The sequence below is a fragment of the Pollachius pollachius genome (genome assembly GCF_949987615.1).
Source record: "Pollachius pollachius genome assembly, chromosome: 18".
In the NCBI taxonomy this organism is placed as follows: Eukaryota; Metazoa; Chordata; class Actinopteri; order Gadiformes; family Gadidae; genus Pollachius; species Pollachius pollachius.
The window spans coordinates 13,446,475-13,463,815 of record NC_136951.1 but is presented as its reverse complement, the minus strand read 5'-3'; the positions used below and the strand labels follow the sequence as shown (position 1 = coordinate 13,463,815).

Genomic DNA, 17,341 nt, shown 5'->3' with positions numbered 1-17,341 from the left:
TGAACTGATTGAACTTGGACTGAAACGCAGAGACAAATACTCAAACACACACACACAACCACACACATGTGACACACTTACAACTGAGGCGTGACCGGATTGAACTTGAAAACACTTACGCAGACACACTTACGCACGCACGCACACACACACACACGTGACATACTTACAACTGAGACAGGAACGGTTTGAACTTGGACACAAACAGAAACACTCACGCAGACTTACACACACACACAGATCTGCACACACAGATCATTCCTTCTCCCTGCATGTTCACCTGAGTTTCCGTGCCGATGTTTACAGCTACACACAGACAGCTCCGAGATGGTTAGCGGTAACCGGGGGTGACAGATTAATGCTCTTGACTCATCTTGCAGGGGGAAGACGACAAAGTTACAAAGTCGGGCATAAAGCGAGTGATAAAAGCATCACTTTGAGAGCAAATGACAGCAGCACAAACACACACATGTGCACGCACACACACATTCGCACACACCTATACACTTGTCACCAACACAGATATGCACACAAACGGCTTCAAACTTCTGACTGGAATGCTCACAGATGCATGCATGCATGCAACTCATTCAATCATAAACACCTCCTCGCCCACTGGGGTCTTGTCACGGAATGGGGGTAAGGTTCAGCATGGTCAAGTGATGAGGACAGCCCCCCTCCCCCCCGATCACGTTTCCATGACACCGCAACACAATGACCACAAAACACGATGGAAAAATATGTAATCTATTTTCTACTCTTACTTTTTATTATTTTTCTGTCTCATCGTTCTTGTCGTGTCCCTCTCTGCCTTAAAGTATCTGTGATGAAAGCGATCAAATGGAAAAATTGAAGAGATGAAACCAAATAAGGATATAAATGTCACTACCTGAGTCGCCTCACCTCTGTCTCTCTCCCTCTACATTGTTTGTCTCTCTCTCTCCATCTCTCTATCTCTCTCTCTTTCTCTCTCTCTCTCTCTCTCTCCGTCTTTTACCTCCAGTATGGCGATGGCATAAGCAACACATCTCCCGCCCGTTTTATTTTTAGAAGTCCTTATTGATTTATCTGCTCACCGTGCTGTCGACATGACGGACATCCCCGCCACACTCAGATCACACCGGTCACCCCCACCGCCCTCACAACACACCCAACACATCCTCACCCCGTCTCCGCCTTCCTTCTGGCTCCGCCTCTTCCGATCTAATGAGGCTCCACAGTTTAGTTCTGTGAGGACGTGCCGCCGTAACCCAGCTAATGGAGAAGCCCCGCCCCCCACGTCTGAGGCCTCCATCACAAAAGGTCCCCCCCCCCCACCCCCACCCCCACTTCACTCCAAAGTGATGACATCAGTTTTTGATGATCGATTGTTTTGCAACGTTCAGAGAAACATTGAGTGACACTCCCCGGGGGTCCAGCGGTGAGCTGAGGTCATGCGGGGGCGGCGCCAGGGGTGGTCAGCCTCTCTGTACCCAAACGGCGGCTCAGGGTGCTGCGGCGGGTCCCTCGCCCGCTGCAACCCCAGACCTCCTCGCAGGGCGGGGCCCTGTTCTTTAACGCCTCCCTCTCCTCTGATGTTCTTCTGTTTTCTCGGGGCTTTACGAGCCATTTTAAGCGTCCGAGGACGGAGGTGGTGTCATTAAAAATCATTTAAACACGGGCCCATTCAGAATCCCTGCTGGACTCTGAATGGTGATAAAGAGCTCTTTATATAAACGGTGCGTGTGGGGGGGGGGGGGGGGGGTCTACAGCCGTGTAGGGCTCGGCAGAATTATTCCTAAAGTTGTAAAAAAAAGTCTCTGGTGGTGATTCAAGATGGCTGCACAGTGGGGACTTCTAAAGCAGAGTACTAACATTCTATATACAGAATGTGTACATCGCAGTACGTTATCTGTCCGTGGGTAGAACAGAGGGAAGGAGGAATGTGTTCTGCCATTTATTTTATGTTTTCATATGCGTTTGGGGGTTTCTGTGAATTTTCTACGGGGGAGAGAATTTTTTATCGATTTCTCCGGGCCACTCTCTCTCTCTCTCTCTCTCTCGCTCTCGCTCTATCTGTCGCTCTCCCTCTCTGTCTCTCTGTCGCTTGCTCTCTCTTTCGCTCTCTCTCCCCTCTCTCTCTCTGTATCGCTCTCCCAAGCTCTTTCTCTCTCTGTCTCTCTGCTATCACCTAACTGCTATCACCTCGCTGCTATCACCAAGCTGCTATCACCTAGCCTGTATCACTTGGCTGCTGTCACCTAGTTGCTATCACCTAGCCTGTGTCCCCTGGCTACTATCACCTAGCCTGTATCACCTAGCCTGTATCACCTATCCTGTATCACCTGGCTGCTATCACCTGGATGCTATCACCTAGCCTGTATCACCTATCCTCTATCACCTGGCTGCTATCACCTGGATGCTATCACCTAGCCTGTATCACCTATCCTCTATCACCTGGCTGCTATCACCTGGATGCTATCACCTAGCTGCTATCACCTAGCCTGTATCACCTGGCTGCTATCTCCTGGATGCTATCACCTGGATGCTATCACCTAGCTGCTATCACCTTGCCTGTATCACCTGGCCGCTATCACATCACCTGTATCTCCCAGTTGACGCACCCGGCGGAAGATGGTTCCGTCAGGTTGAAGGGAGCCGATGCGTCCGTCTGTCTGGTGGCCAAATGTTAGCCGTGGGCTAACGGCTAGCGGCGCTAGATAGAATGGAACAAAGAGCGGCGCCGTCTTGACAGATTGTTTCTCTGGACGGTGTTGGGGTCCGGCACTGGGGGGGTGTTGGGGTCTGGCACTGGGGGGGTGTGAGGGCGGGCGGGGGGTTTAGGCTGACACAGCAGCTCATTCGCACAGTCGCGCGTCTATACACACACATATAAACACAGAGACGCAAACAGACACACACACACACAAACGTAGAGACACACATAAACACGGAGACACACACATATATACACGGCGACACACACATTTATACAAACACACACACACACACACACAGACACACACAGACACACACGCACACACGTCTGAACCTCAGCCCTAGAGCCACATCTCCAAAAGGATGACATCAGCTTCTTCTTAATCCCCCCCCCACACACAAACACACCCACAACCCAAGCTCACCTCATATCCACCCTCACTGTCTCTCTCTCTGTGTCTCTATCTCTGTGTCTCTCTCTCTCTCTGTCTCTCACACTCTCACTTTTTCTCTCCCCCTATCTCGCACGTCCCCTACACATTCACACTCTCCACAACTGTGTGTGTGTGTGTGTGTGTGTGTGCGTGCGTGCGTGCGTGCGTGCGTGCGTGCGTGCGTGCGTGCGTGCGTGCGTGCGTGCGTGCGTGCGTGCGTGCGTGGGTGCGTGAGTGGGTGGTGTGTTTGTCTCTGTGAGTGTATGTGCCTGCGTGCATGTGTGTGTGTGTGTGTGCGTGCGTGTGTTTGTCTCTGTGTGTGGGGCCGCCGCTGCCACAGGCGGCATCAGAGAGCTGTGAGATCAGAGCGTTGAACACCAGTTGAGGCAGACGACCATCTGTGGGTTTTTTCCTCTTCTATATTTCATGTCGCTTTTGCGTTTTTCCCTCCGTCTGTGTCTGGGTGGTGTGCTCTGTCAGGCGCTCCGTCAGCGACTCCGTCAGCCCGCTCCGTGAGGCGTCTCCGTGGCGACGGGGTGGCTGTGTCTGATTGTGTCTGATGGTGTCTTCGCGGTGGTGTTTGGTGGTGACTCGGCGGTGGTGTCAGATGGTGTCGTGGTGGTGGTGTCTGATGGTGTCTGAGGGGTATTGATGTGTTTCTGGCGTCGTCAGGAATTTGATTTCAAACGCGGTTTTCTTGAACCAGAGCAGGACCAGCGGCGATGTGCAGCGGTGGCAGGGGGAGACGTGGGAGACGGGGGAGGAGGGGGGAGAGAAACGGTGGAAAGCGAGTGAAAGTGAGATCAGATAAAAGCAGCCCCTCCCCAACCGTCCCCCCCCAGAACGTGCTCTGATTGTGTCTGATGGAGAACAGAACCCAAATCTCCAAGTGGAAGGATAGACGCGATTTTCGGTCATTTCTACTCTTTATTTGCTCTATAATAAACGTGCTTGTCTTCACAATTCATCTCTTTTTCCCCCTGTGCTGCTGCAGCCAATATTCTGACATTTGAGGGGCTTTTTTCTGGCGGTGATAGTTTCTACTAGTTTCTACTTTGTGACAGTCGCAGTGCAGGAAGATGTTGGAAAGTTCTCCTTCCTCCGTGAGTAACGTCAGGTGCCGCATCGAATCAGAGGTGAATCTGTTAAACTGGTAGCTACTGGCCGCTATGTCACTGTCAGCCACTTAGCCTCCTCGTTGGTTGGCTTCCAGCTGTGTTGATTACCGGTCTGATCCGGTCAAGCCCAATGCGGGACCGGAACCTGGACGAGAAGGAACCAGAAGAAACCACGTTGGTGCTGAGTCTTGAAGTCTTCTTCTGGCTCCAGATTCTGAGCCTCCGCCCTCACGCTAATCCTAATAGCTAATTTTTCCTTTTCTCCGCTCTGTCTCTTTATGTAAATTATTGTTCTTTTGAATCCAAAAATGCAGGCTTAAAAAGTGGTCCGCTTGCGGGGGTGTTTCGATTGGACAGCTCTCTCTAGGATTGACAGGTGGTTGCTATCGCCAACTTCAGCTCCACCCAAGTCCCATATTGCCCATGTTTGGATTTCCTTCCTCCTGTGACTTGCAAAATGGACGTCAGACTGACCTCGAGCTTCTGAAAGCCTTTTCTACAACTATTGCAGTCGAGGACATTGTATCCATGTGTTTCACCGGTTTAAACTACCCTTTAGTGATAACAATAAATGTTTAATGTCTGTACTTAAAATTTTGTTGCAGCCCATAGCCTAATGCTACACATGCTCTCGTCGGCTAACATCTGCTAACTGTACATATTGCACACTGCAGCGGAACTAGCATTGATTTGAATTGGCTGTGAGCTTTTGGTCGCAGCTTTGATTTGTTCGTGGTTTTCTCTTGGCCAAAACTCGTGGAATCAGTCACAACACCTTAAAGGAGGACTAATCTGTTGTTATTTCAGTGTTGTGCCTTTAGTGGTTCACATGGTGTCATTGTGGGTTTATAAGCAACACTTTTTATCATTTGTTCCCTTAAAGCACCCAGGCTAACCCTCACAGGATATGTTGTTTTGTTATCTAACATCTCCTCTTGGATGCTGTTCTCTGCTCGAGATGAGCAGAGGAAACCTTGCCTGCCGAGGTCGCTAGACAACAACCAACAAACAATGAACCGTTCTCTAAAAAGTGGTAGCGAAAAGGCAAAGTTGTTTGATGTCACCTTGAAGCTTGTTCGATTTCCACATCTTGCTGCTGCTGTCGTGTGTCTTCACTGAACTGTGTTTCCGCTCAGTTGAATCCCTGTGAACTGGGGAATTTTTTGTGTGGCTCTATATTCTCTTTGTCCCCGCCCCCCCCATGGATGGATGGGGTCTGTAATTAGCCATTAAGCCCTCTGTCAAACGGAGAGTGTGTTGTTAGGCGGGCCGCCAGGACGCGGCCGTGTGATGGGTGGTGTAATTAGAGACGCAGCCCACTGCCACCGTGGTGATGGGGCCGTCGCCTCCACCCAGCCGCCGTGCAACAGATGGGAGGTAATAGTGTTTGGCTGTGAGGTGGGAGAAGGTAGGAGGAAGGAAGTCATCAGCGAGCCACTTTAAATGTTTGTTTCTTCTACATTGGACTCCCCGGTATGGATTTAAATTGTCTAAAGGACAGAATTACTTACTGATGCCTGCTAAGCATTCGCTGGGAGAGCAGAACTGCAGTGTTCCTGCGGTTGAACAAAAGGAGGCAGCGAAAGGTTGAGGAGGAGGGTTTTGCAATCATTTTGTGGCTGGTTGTTTTTGAATTTTTCCCTGTTGGAAGTGAAGTGCTTTTTAATGGTGATTCTCTCAATGCAGTCCCCCCTTTTTGATATATTCCTATGATAATGTGACATGCATCAGCCAGCTATATGCAGACTGCTCTGTCTCTATCCCCCTGGATTTGGTGGGTTTCTGTGTGCTTTTGTGTGTGTGGTTTTGTGTGTGTGTGTGTGTGTGGCTGGGTGTGAGTTGTTGTGTGCGTGGGTGTATGTGTGTTGTTGAATGTGTGGTTGTGTTTGTGTGTGCATGGGAGCGCGGCTGTGTCGTTATGGGGGATCTCAGGCGGCCATCCTGGCTCTGAACTGGTGTGCCCTCATTGTGTTATCTATAAGCTCCGCCTCCGCTCTGATTAAAGCGTTCTGAGAGAACATGTTCAATACGTGTTCAATAAGCAGCCTGCATGTGTTCAGCGTGACTGCGGCTCATGGTTTATAAAGAGCGTAGTGAAGGCAGCTTTTAGTTGTTTTACTGTCAGTGATGTTGTGTAATTGAGTGTTATGTAGTGTGTGTGATGGTGTGTTGTTTCACATAGTTTATTATAGTGTCATGCCGTTTTTGGGGAATTTTGTTGTGGTGTATTTTAGTGTAGAATATTTAAGTTAGTGTATTGTAGTGTAATGTGTAGTAGTGTTGTGTAGTATAGTGTATATCATGTAATGTGTAGTAGTGTAGTATAGTATATTGTAGTGTATTTACTGTAATGTATTGTGTAGTAGTATAGTGTATTTCATTATATTGTAGTGTAAGCTGTAGTAGTGTAGTGTGTTTCAGTATATTGTAGTGTAATGGGTAGTAGTGTAGTATATTGTAGTGTATTTTTCTGTACTGTAGTGTAATGTGTAGTACGATAGTGGGCTGTACTGTATGTTAGTGCACTGCATTAGAATGTAGTGTGTCATCTGTTGTTTTGTGCAGTGTTCTGTCGTTGCTGTGTTGTGTTGTGGCGTCGTGTTGCCTAGTTCGACGGTGTAGTGTCTGTGTGTTGTATAGTGCAATGTAGTGTGAATGTGAGGTAATTCCGTCTTGTATAATATCGTGTGCGTGTGTATGTGTGTATGTGTTTGTTGTGTAGTGTGATGCAATGTAGATCTGGTACAGTGCACTGTTGTTGATTGAGCTGCTCATGGGCACAGCGGTAGTTGCGAGGTGTTAATCCCTCCGTCTATCCAGCGGGCTGAGCCTGCCTCTTCCTAATTGACTAACAGCTAGCTTAGCGCCGGCACAAAGCGCCGTGCTGACGCAGCCCAGGCGCTCGCACCCGGTGGGATTAGCAGGTGAAAGGGAGGATCTCTCCCCCCCCCCCCCCCCAGCCCGCAGGCCCCTCTGCTAACGCCGGCCTCTAAAAACAACACAGTGTGGGCGGTTATCGTCCTGCTATCAGCCAGCTAGTGGCCAGATGAGGCCAGGGCTAACCACTAGCTGCTTTCTCTGATGGTTAATAGATACAAAAATGCTTTCTCGCTCTCTCGCTCTCTCTCTGTCTCTCTCTCTCTACACCTCTCTCTCTCTCTCTCTCTACACCTCTCTCTCTACACCTCTCTCTCTCTCTCTCTCTACACCTCTCTCTCTACACCTCTCTCTCTCTCTCTCTCTCTCTCTCTCTCTCTCTCTCTCTCTTTCTCTCTCTACACCTCTCTCTCTCTCTCTACACCTCTGTCTCTCTCTCTCTCTCTATCTTTCTGGCTATCGCTCTCTCACTCTGTCTCTCTCTCGCTCTCTCTCTCGCTCTCTCTCTACACACTCACACACGGAGACAAAGACACACACAGACTCATATCTGACATGATCACACATTCTCTCAAACCTTATCTCTCACACACACACAGACACACACATACACACAGGAATAAACAATGTTGAAAACACGAGCCTATAAATAAACCTCACCTTAAGTCCAAAGCATACCAGAGGCATTAGCATAGCGCTGTCTCCCCCATGCTGTTTCTCTATCATATTAGCATCGGCTGGGTCTGCCCCTCGGAGCTCCAGGCCGGGTCAGGGAGGGGGTTCAGGAACACAGATTGTAAAATAGACTGTAGATTGTTCTCTCACCTAAATGTACTCTTCTGTAATGAAGATTGGTTTCGTCCAAAGCGTCACAAAGCTGTGATTTCAGCTGCAAAAACTAAGTCACTACAGAATTAAACGGTTTAAAGACGGAATACATTAAAAAGCAGCGATCATGGAGATAGAGTGCGGTTTAAAAATAGGCCACGGTAATGAACAGTGTGATGTGCACACAGAAAGGTGTGACACACAGTAAAGCATTCGCCTCAAAAAGGGGTAATCTGAGATTTGTACATATTTAAACCTATCCGCATTCAGTCAGAGTCAGGGATGCCTTTGCGTCCTCAAACATAAATCCAAGTGCACTATGGGCAAGGAATAGATTAGCTCAGGGCCAACCTGGGGACTTCTCTTAAAGCAGACACACAGTGCACTTGACACATTCAAATGTATTCTGCTTCTATTTCTGCTGGTTGGTGGGGTGAGGGCCCGGGGAGATTGGTTTGGTTTTATAGCGCCGCCACTGAGCCGAGAGGTGACAGAGAGACTGAATGTCTTGACACTCAAGGACCTCAGAGAGACCTGGCACATTCACTTTCAGCATTTCATTCTCACCCTCTCTACTCCTATCTGATACGCTCTCTTTTTGTTCTTATCTTTGTGTCAGGTGCTTCTTTCCCTCGGCTTAGATACAAGCACACAGCCAGACTTTTAAGTCTTGTTTAACCGAATTACATCTTTATTTAATTACAGAATCAACCCGGGAATATTCATAAAAACACAACAAACAAGTCTCAAATATCTTGACGGATAAAAAATGCATGGACTGGATTCAAAGCTTTGCTGTGACTTAATGGCAGTTAGATATTGAGTCACCTATTGAGCTTTTACCTTGATGTGGCAGAATGCTAATTATTATATATCGGTTACAACATGCTTAAAACACATAAAGTGGTCACAGAATCTTAACACACAGCTTTAACATTGTGTTATTTTTCATAAGAACACAAGTATTTTGTAGTTTGTTGAAACGGAATGCTAACATTTTATTAAGCTTGAGTTTTGCCATGCTCACGCTACGCTATGGTAGCATTTTACTAGTCCAACATGACGATATGCCATCACCATGCTAGCGCAACAGTACTCAAACGAGATCTGTAAATTTGTTTCAGGATTGTTATTATGAATACAACAACATTTCATCCTAGTGAGAAGCTAGCGAATGTGCCTCAAGGCTAATACTCCAAACCAGTTAAATACAGTGTTTTTCTGGTTATTTAGTTGAGATCCAATCCCTTTATTCTCGCTCGGTTCATTCTGCTCTCATTAGGGTAAATATTAAATATTTCCTCTTGAAACTCACTCTGCCTGGAAATTGTCACAGGTTGCGGTTAGCAAATGCATGCTGTATTTATCCATGATTTGGTGTGAAGATTAGAAAAGTAAGAATTAGAAAAGGCCCAACAGCCTTGGCCTCTGATATATTATGGGATAGTTTGTCCCTATGTCTAACTGTGCCTCTCCATCGATCTGTCTCTGTTTCTTTCCCTCGCCTCCTTTTCATTTTCCTCCCTCCTGCTCCATCCTCTCTCCGTCTCGGTTCTCCACCGAGCAGCCCCGTGATGGATAGGATGTCACCGTAGAAAACAGCTCATTTAGGGGGCTGTATCCGTCTTCCCCTGACCACAGATCAGTCCCAGCCCATGAGAACGGGCCCATGAGGATGACCTACATAAACAGTTTGCTCCGGCCGTGGCTCACGCTATGTCGCCCAGCATCCGGTCATCAGAGCTTCATGACATGCAAATGTAATGCAGTGTTACGCAAGAGTAGCCGAGCGCATCCCCCCCTCCCGTTGCCTCCCAGATAGGTTATATTGTTGTTCATAGAGCTGTATTCCATGGGATACCGACCCACGTAAGCAGGTGGTGACATGGCCTTCCTCTGGAGAAGAGTCCTGTCGCACAGAACCTCAATGTGCTCAATGTGGAGGGTACGCACGTACGTACGCACGCAAACACATGCACGTACGTACGCGCGCGCACACACACGCACGGACGCACGGGCGCACAGGCTCAGGAGTCCACACCTGTAGGCCGTGTCAGAAGATTAACATATGTAATTTGGAAGTGTTCCCCTAAAAGGATTCATTACTGTGGGACGGAGACCCTAATGCTGTTAATTTCACACACACGGTTCAGATTTAATGGCTCCGACCAGAAAAGAAAAGTATTTATAGCGTCCACTGCTGTGGGCCGCGGTGTGGGGAAATGGAGATGGATACCTTTAGACTGCATCGGAAATGATGCTGCGGGCTAGACAAAGCTCTAAACGAGTTGTTTGAATTGAAAGTGTCCCCGCTATAATCCCATATGTTTGTCTTCACTAGGAATATTGTGTTATATTTACGCCGGGTGCAGAATCCTCGCTGTTGGTCTCACGGATGAAAACCTCCATGATGAGTTTTGCTCGTTCTCGAGCTCACAGTAACCCACCAAGGGAGTCGTGGCAGAACTCAACACAAACGTGATGGGCTCATTCACTCATTCACTATATGTTCATTGGTTCACGCTGGGGGCGGTGGTGGTGTGATCCATGAGCTCGCCAGGTCAGACCACGTGGGAGATGTTCACACCTGTCCAGGGGTCCCCAGCTTGTCAGACCAGCTGGGGACACGGCTCGGTACCCAATCAAAAAGGAGCCAGCTGTCACATGGTGCTAAAGGACATGCAACTCTAGAAGTAGCCCCATCTCAGAGGTGTAGTAGTGAGCCAAACAGGTGGAGCTTGTCAAGTTATGGGTCTGGAGGCCTGCTCATACTTCTAGTTACTTTCTAAATAAATAAATAATTGATAATTAATGATAATTGTCAGCCCTGTATTTTTCCACTGGGCTACATGTTGAACTTGAGTACAGATTAACATAAATGATATCCTGTTGTCTGAATCCTATTTCCTGGCAACTGATTTAATCAAAGTAACAGGCTGAGAATAAATTAAACGATGCAATTGTTTTTCCCAACAAAGCTCAGACCAGAACAAACAGAGTATTCATAACGATAAACGGAGCGTTCGTCTTCCTGAGGTATCTAAGGGTCGACCAGAAGATCGTTCTTCAACAGAGAGAGTCCTTCTCTAATCTTAAGAAACCATTGTGCATCTATCCATCTATAAGTGGCAGTGCTCATTACCGATTGTCCAATCAGCACGCTGCCCACAGGCCTGCTGATTGGACAGAACTGCTCTGGAAAAAAACTATAATTTGAAGAACTGAGCTTAATTGAACGGATAACAAAGGAACCGATATTTGGCCACAAATCAATGCCCTGAATCAATCAGTGAACAACAGCTAACAACAGCGCGAGGCTTGAACCCCTTCAGCACCCCGGGGGGGGGGGGTCCTCCATGTCAACACACACAGCGCCAGAGCCACTCACCTCTGGAGCAGCTAACAGGCTGATTAGCGCTCTTCAGGAGGACGCAGAGTCCAGGCGTGCGGCTTTGTCGTCACCGCTCACCAACACACAGTGCTGCGCGGGGGGGGGACAAGTGACTGAACCGCGGTATCATGAGGCTCTGCGTGCTGCTGTCAGAGCTCCATGGCGGGGGCGGCCTTACTACCAGCACGCAAATACCATGTTGGGACACGCTTTGTTTCCTAAACACAGAACTTTACTACTTTCTACAACTGAGAGTTTAGCCCAGAGAACCTTTAGCCCGATGCATCAGTGGGTGCATGTGATTGCTCGGAGACCAGATGCAGCCGCCAAGGCAAGCAGGCTACAGTTTGAGATGCGTGTGCACTGACTACGTGTGGGCGTGTGTCTGCTATAGCATGCGTTTGCTGCTCTTACCATGTGTGCGATGGCTAGTATGTGTCATACCCAGCATCTGTTGTGTACCTAGCGTGTTTTGGTTCCTTGTATGTGAGTAATACTTGGTGTGGGCTTTAACTAGCCTGTGGGCTAGGCCTAGCGTCGAATAACCCCCTCTAGGGGTGTTGTCCTTCCAAGAACTTTAAACCCTTCAGAGAGCAGTGGATGGATGGAAGCTAGAGCCCCCGGTAACGTGAATGCCAGCTCAACAGACATGAAAGCGAACAGCTGCCAGCTGCTGTTCTCCTGAGTAATTCAGCCTCATCCTCTGACCGGTCATTTAGTGACGAGACTAACCAGGTGAGAGCGCTTCACCGGGCATCTTACCCTATGAAGCACGATGAGGATAAAGGCGGGGCTGCGGTTCCCTTCTCTGACTTGTAAGAGGAATTCAGTGCTGTCAGCGGTCCACGAGGTGATGCCAGGTCCCATCAGCTCTAATGTTCTCCTCTTCTCTCCGATCTCCAGGTACAACCCGGCAGCCCAGGGAGGGAGAGGTTCCCGGGGTGGACTACGACTTCATCACCATTGACCGCTTTCTGGAGCTGGAGGAGAGCGGGGCGCTGTTAGAGAGCGGGACGTATGAAGGTACGGGGGCTGTTCCATTACACGCTTCAGTGGGTCCTTATCGCTTTGTGTTCCCTCATTGGGTTGGAGAACTGCACACCGCACTGGGTGGGGAGCATTGGAACCACTCCAGACATGTTAAAGTGAGTTTGGACATTATTGGGCGATATTGTCCCCACCTCAGCCTCCAGCTTTTATCAACACAATGTGTTTAGCTGATCAGTGATCTGCTTTTAAAAAGCCAAGATATCTCCTTCGACGCGATGAGAAAAAGTAGGAACACGCTTGCACACACACGCATACATACACACACACAGACACACACACAGACTCAACAGTGTGTGTGCATCACCGACCACTCTGCTTCTCTCACACTACATCTGTCACATCTGTGATCCGCCCCCCCCTGATTCCCTCCCTGGGGTCCTTTGGGGTCTTCCCTCCAGCAGCAGGTAGTTCCAACCCTTGCGCTCCTACATGAGTCTGTCTCTGGCCCTGCACTCATGCAGAACAAGACACCGTCGACGGGAGAGAAAAACCTCTAATTTGCAGCTGGCCATTTTACCGGTCCTGATCTGGGAGCGAAGTGGGAGCAATGTGAGGTTCTTCCAGGAATTCCAGGAATTCTCTGCTCGCAGAACCCAACCGGTGGCATCGGAGACAACGTGACCGCCTCTCTAAGGGCTGAAGCTCCATCATCCACAGTTTTATGTATTTTAATAATTTAATGGCTGATTACACTGGAGAGAATGGGAGTTTAGAAGTTAGAGAGAGAGGGAGAGAGGAGATATGGGAGACTCCTGTCGGAAATTACCCAGATATACTGAACCTTGTCAATCATGGGTCAACAAATGCTTGATGGATGCTTTTAATTACGGAGAAATGGAGCATGGACCGTAGTTTTCATGTAGTACAGCTCTACCCTGGAAAGTTTGAGCCCCCTCTAATCATACTGTGATTATGGGATGGAGTTTAGGGTTATATTTTAAGTTGAGTAAGTTTTCCAAGTTATTCTCTGAATGTGGTTTCAGTGCAACTGCACCTCAAAGACTTAGGCAGCGTTCCTGTTCCTTCCACTCCCAGCCGGGGGGACTCTGCAATTTCTTAAAGGAGCTTCTCCAGTATTCATTCAGCCCTTTCTATCAATTAACTAAATTATTTCTTGTATAATAAGTGGTCTGTGTGTCATGTTTTCAGCGTATTTCCGTTTAACCTCTGATCTTGTTTGTTTAGTTGAAATGCCCTTCTGTTCCTGCGGTTACCTGTAGTCTCCCGGTGTCTCCTCTAGACTTCTTACCTTCCTTTATGCCTCCGGTGTCTCTGAAACGGTGGCGGACACTGAATAAACTCAACCTACCTCATCCCCGGTTTGATGGGCTGCTTGGGATCCCCGGAGCACGGAGCAGACATTTTAACGCTCCTCCACCAGACCTGAGACACCAGCCCATGTTTCCTTCAGACTGGTTTTATCTCCGAGCCACGCCACAGCGGTCGGTTGTTCCTAGCGGCTACTGAGGGTCTGTCACAAGATCTGACACCTAGCCCGTTCCAATAACTCTCTCCGCTCAAGTTGTATTCATTTATAAAAGTAGAAGAATAAGATCAGCTGCTGATATGCTCTGATCAAACCTCCTCCTTCTTGTTCTTTCTTTGCAAATGTCACAGAGGCCCACGACAGAAGTCCCGTCTGGTCGTCTCCTGCTGGGAGCCTCAACATCACAGTAGTTTTTCTGTCTGGAACTGGTTCTCCCGGTCTGCTGGTGTGCAGACAGGCTGCAGCTGGGGAACTGAAGCACACATGAAACACACACATTTATAGAAATACAGATATATTAAATCACATACTGTATATAAATACGTACTGGATATAAATGCATACCGTAAAGAAATACATTCGGAATATAAATACATGGAGATATTAGCTCACTACTGTATATTAATACATGGAGATATTAACACATACTGTATATTAAGACATGGAGATATTAACTCACATACTTTATATAAATACATGGAGATATTAACTCACATACTGTATCTAAATACATGGGGAGAATTAAACTCACATTTGGAATGGCATAGAGTAATCCTTTAAAACGACACCTCAGTTGAAGAAGGAAAAAGTGTTTCCTGCCGGTTGTTTTGAGTTGTTCTCTATATTTCCAAGTTTGTAACAGCGGTCTATTGTGTGAGTCAAGGGCACCGTTGTCAAAATGGTGGTGGTTTGCCATTACCGTGGCAACCAAAGGTTAACACTACCAAGTCAAATGACAGCCTTTTATGGGGCCTACTCAACGCGACATGCGGTCACCTTTTCATCCCAAGGAAAATTCCTAGAGGGGCAAGGTTAAAGGAAGCCTGGGAAGAACGGGATGTGACTGATGGAGGAAACTATTTAGATTCCATCATCTGTTGTTTGTAGGAGTCAGACAAATCGGGTTGGAAATGACCACTGGAAATCTTTGTTGAATGGTCAACGGAGACACCTTGAACGCCCTGGCTCTCTGAAGCCTGACCCACACATGTTGCTTCTGGACTCACATGCTCGTGTTTTCCTTCCTCGATGGACAAACGACCTCCTTCACCCAAGGGGCTGGAGGTAGGACAGCGTGAGTGTGCAGCGTGAGTGTGGCTGCAGCTCACTGAGTGTGGCTGTAGCAGACGTTATCTTGGTGGTCCAGCCTTGTATCTTCCTCATATCTCCCTCATATCTGCTAGATATGAGGGAGATATGAGGTCTCGTCTCGCGTGTCTGTTAACGTTTTCCTTCAACACAGCTTCTGTCCCCATCTGCTGGTATCCACTTTCTCTACTCTTTCATTCCTTCTTTGCTTTTTTGTCCTCCCTTGTCTCCTAGTGTAGCACTACTGTCCTCCTCTCCTTGTGTAGGCCTACTGTCCTCCTCTCCTTGTGTAGGCCTACTGTCCTCCCACACGGAGCTGCTTCTTGTGTAGGCCTACTCTCCTCCCACGTCTCCTTGTGTAGGCCTACTGTCCTCCCTCGCTGAGCGTCTCCTAGTGTAGGACTACTGTCCTCCTCTCCTTGCGTTGGCCTACTGTCCTCCCATGGTGAGCGTCTCCTCGTGTTGGCCTACTGTCCTCCTCTCCTTGTGTAGGACTACTGTCCTCCCATGGTGAGCGTCTCCTCGTGTTGGCCTACTGTCCTCCTCTCCTTGTGTAGGACTACTGTCCTCCCATGGTGAGCGTCTCCTAGTGTAGGACTACTGTCCTCCTCTCCTTGTGTAGGACTACTGTCCTCCCATGGTGAGCGTCTCCTCGTGTAGGCCGACTGTCAAGCGGTGATGTTCCGGTTTGTTCGGGTTCATTGCGGTCGTCGCTCTGTGATGTTTATATTAACTTTTCAGCATCTCTGATCCCTGGTGTCTGGTCTCCTGGTTCAGAGCAGCTTTATCTGTCTCCGGATCGGCTCACTCATCTCCCCGTATCTTCACCTCCTGAATGATGCATGAGAGAACACATTAGAGCAGCACCGCCCCAAAACGCTTTAAATATGGAGGTGGGACAGCACAGAGGAGAATGAACTATGGAAACAGCATGTAAACTACCAATAAAGCTTATAAAACGGCGAAACTGCATGTTCAACTACCAATACAGTATTTTAAACTACTACTACAGCGTATTCAACTACCAAACTGTATATTCAACTAACAATACAACATATTAACCCATTTGTACCGGCTGCTGTGCGGTGCAACATTGTATCTAGTAGATACAATGTTGCTCCGCGCAGCCGGTACAAATGGGTTAAGACCGGATTGCGCATCAATGCGTGTTTACCATTAAAGGTAAACACGCACAGATGCGTGATCCGGTCTGAATGGGTTTAACTACCAATACAACATAGTAAACAAACAAACTATATTAAACTACCAAACAGCATATTCAACTATCACAACTGCATATTAGGCACGCATATTAGGCATATATCCCTATATCCCTGTATATTTATATATACCTGTGTTTTTTCTACATCCCACCCCCCCCAGATAACCATTACGGGACCCCCAAGCCCCCCACGGAGCCCAGCTCGGTGCTGAATGTGACGGAGCAGCTGCTGCCCGGCTCCACCCCCAGCTCCCAGGGCAAGAGGAGGCGCAACAAGTCTGTCAGTAACATGGAGAAGGCGGGCATGGAACCCCCCGAGGAGGAGGAGGAGGAGGAGAGGCCCGTCGTCAACGGCAACGGCAACGGCATATCAGTCACCCCAGGTAGGCCCCTCCCCTCCCCTCCCCTTCCCTACTTTCCTTCCTTCTGCTGTCCCCGGCAACACGAGTGCGTAACCAGCGGTGAGGGCTTACTCAGAAATAACCTTGGAGGACGTGCGCAGTTGGAGGTTCTGACGTCAGCAATGCGGAGCTTCTGTCTGAATCTAAAGGACGCCAGGGCGTAGAACCTTGAGCGAGGAAGATGTAAAAACGTGATTCATATTTAGTCCCACGGCCAGGCGTGGATCTAGGGGGGGCCCTGTGGGTTTCTAGGGGCCCGGCAATGGAGCATCTTTCATCAGGCTGTTTGAGAGTGTCCTCTCCCCTCTAGAGAGACCGCCCACGGACAGAGAGAGCAGGAGCCACGCCCCACCCACAGCGTATTGACGGGCGCCGTATTGAACCGGCCAGGAATAGATGTGCTGGCTTTGACTCACAACCAAAACCAAACCGACGGTACATCCTCTCTGACTCCAGAGAACAAAAGGTTGAATGTGTTGGATCCCGGTAATGTGACTGTTTGAAAAAAACGATATATAAACGACAACACAATTGATACTCACACCAGCCTTACCCTGCAGCTTATATGTGCACACAAACATGCATGAGCCCCCCCCCCCCCCCCCCCCCCCCCCCTCCAACCTGACACCCACAGCCACGCGGCGTACGCTCATCCAGAATGAGGCTCCCGGTTTCAGTGTGCTTTATCTCCTCATCACATGCACCGGCTGATCACAAAAGAGTCCTTCTATCGGGCGGCTTTGAGAGC

The 17,341-nt window shown here is 48.6% G+C and overlaps 2 protein-coding genes across 2 annotated transcripts in view; one reads left to right on the top strand and one right to left on the bottom strand.

The window, feature by feature from the left end:
• Positions 1 to 17,341, top strand: part of magi2a (membrane associated guanylate kinase, WW and PDZ domain containing 2a) — a gene marked incomplete at its 5' end in the record, with an annotated part of 152,332 nt that overhangs the window by 67,070 nt on the left and 67,921 nt on the right. The window contains 2 exons of the mRNA XM_079755925.1: positions 12,249 to 12,368; positions 16,354 to 16,575. Coding sequence (XP_079612051.1) covers positions 12,249 to 12,368; positions 16,354 to 16,575 — 342 coding nt within the window. The remainder of the gene's footprint in view (positions 1 to 12,248; positions 12,369 to 16,353; positions 16,576 to 17,341) is intronic.
• LOC307089375 (histone H3.2) overlaps positions 1 to 17,341 on the bottom strand; it is a gene marked incomplete at its 3' end in the record, with an annotated part of 183,935 nt that overhangs the window by 108,719 nt on the left and 57,875 nt on the right. The window lies entirely within an intron of this gene.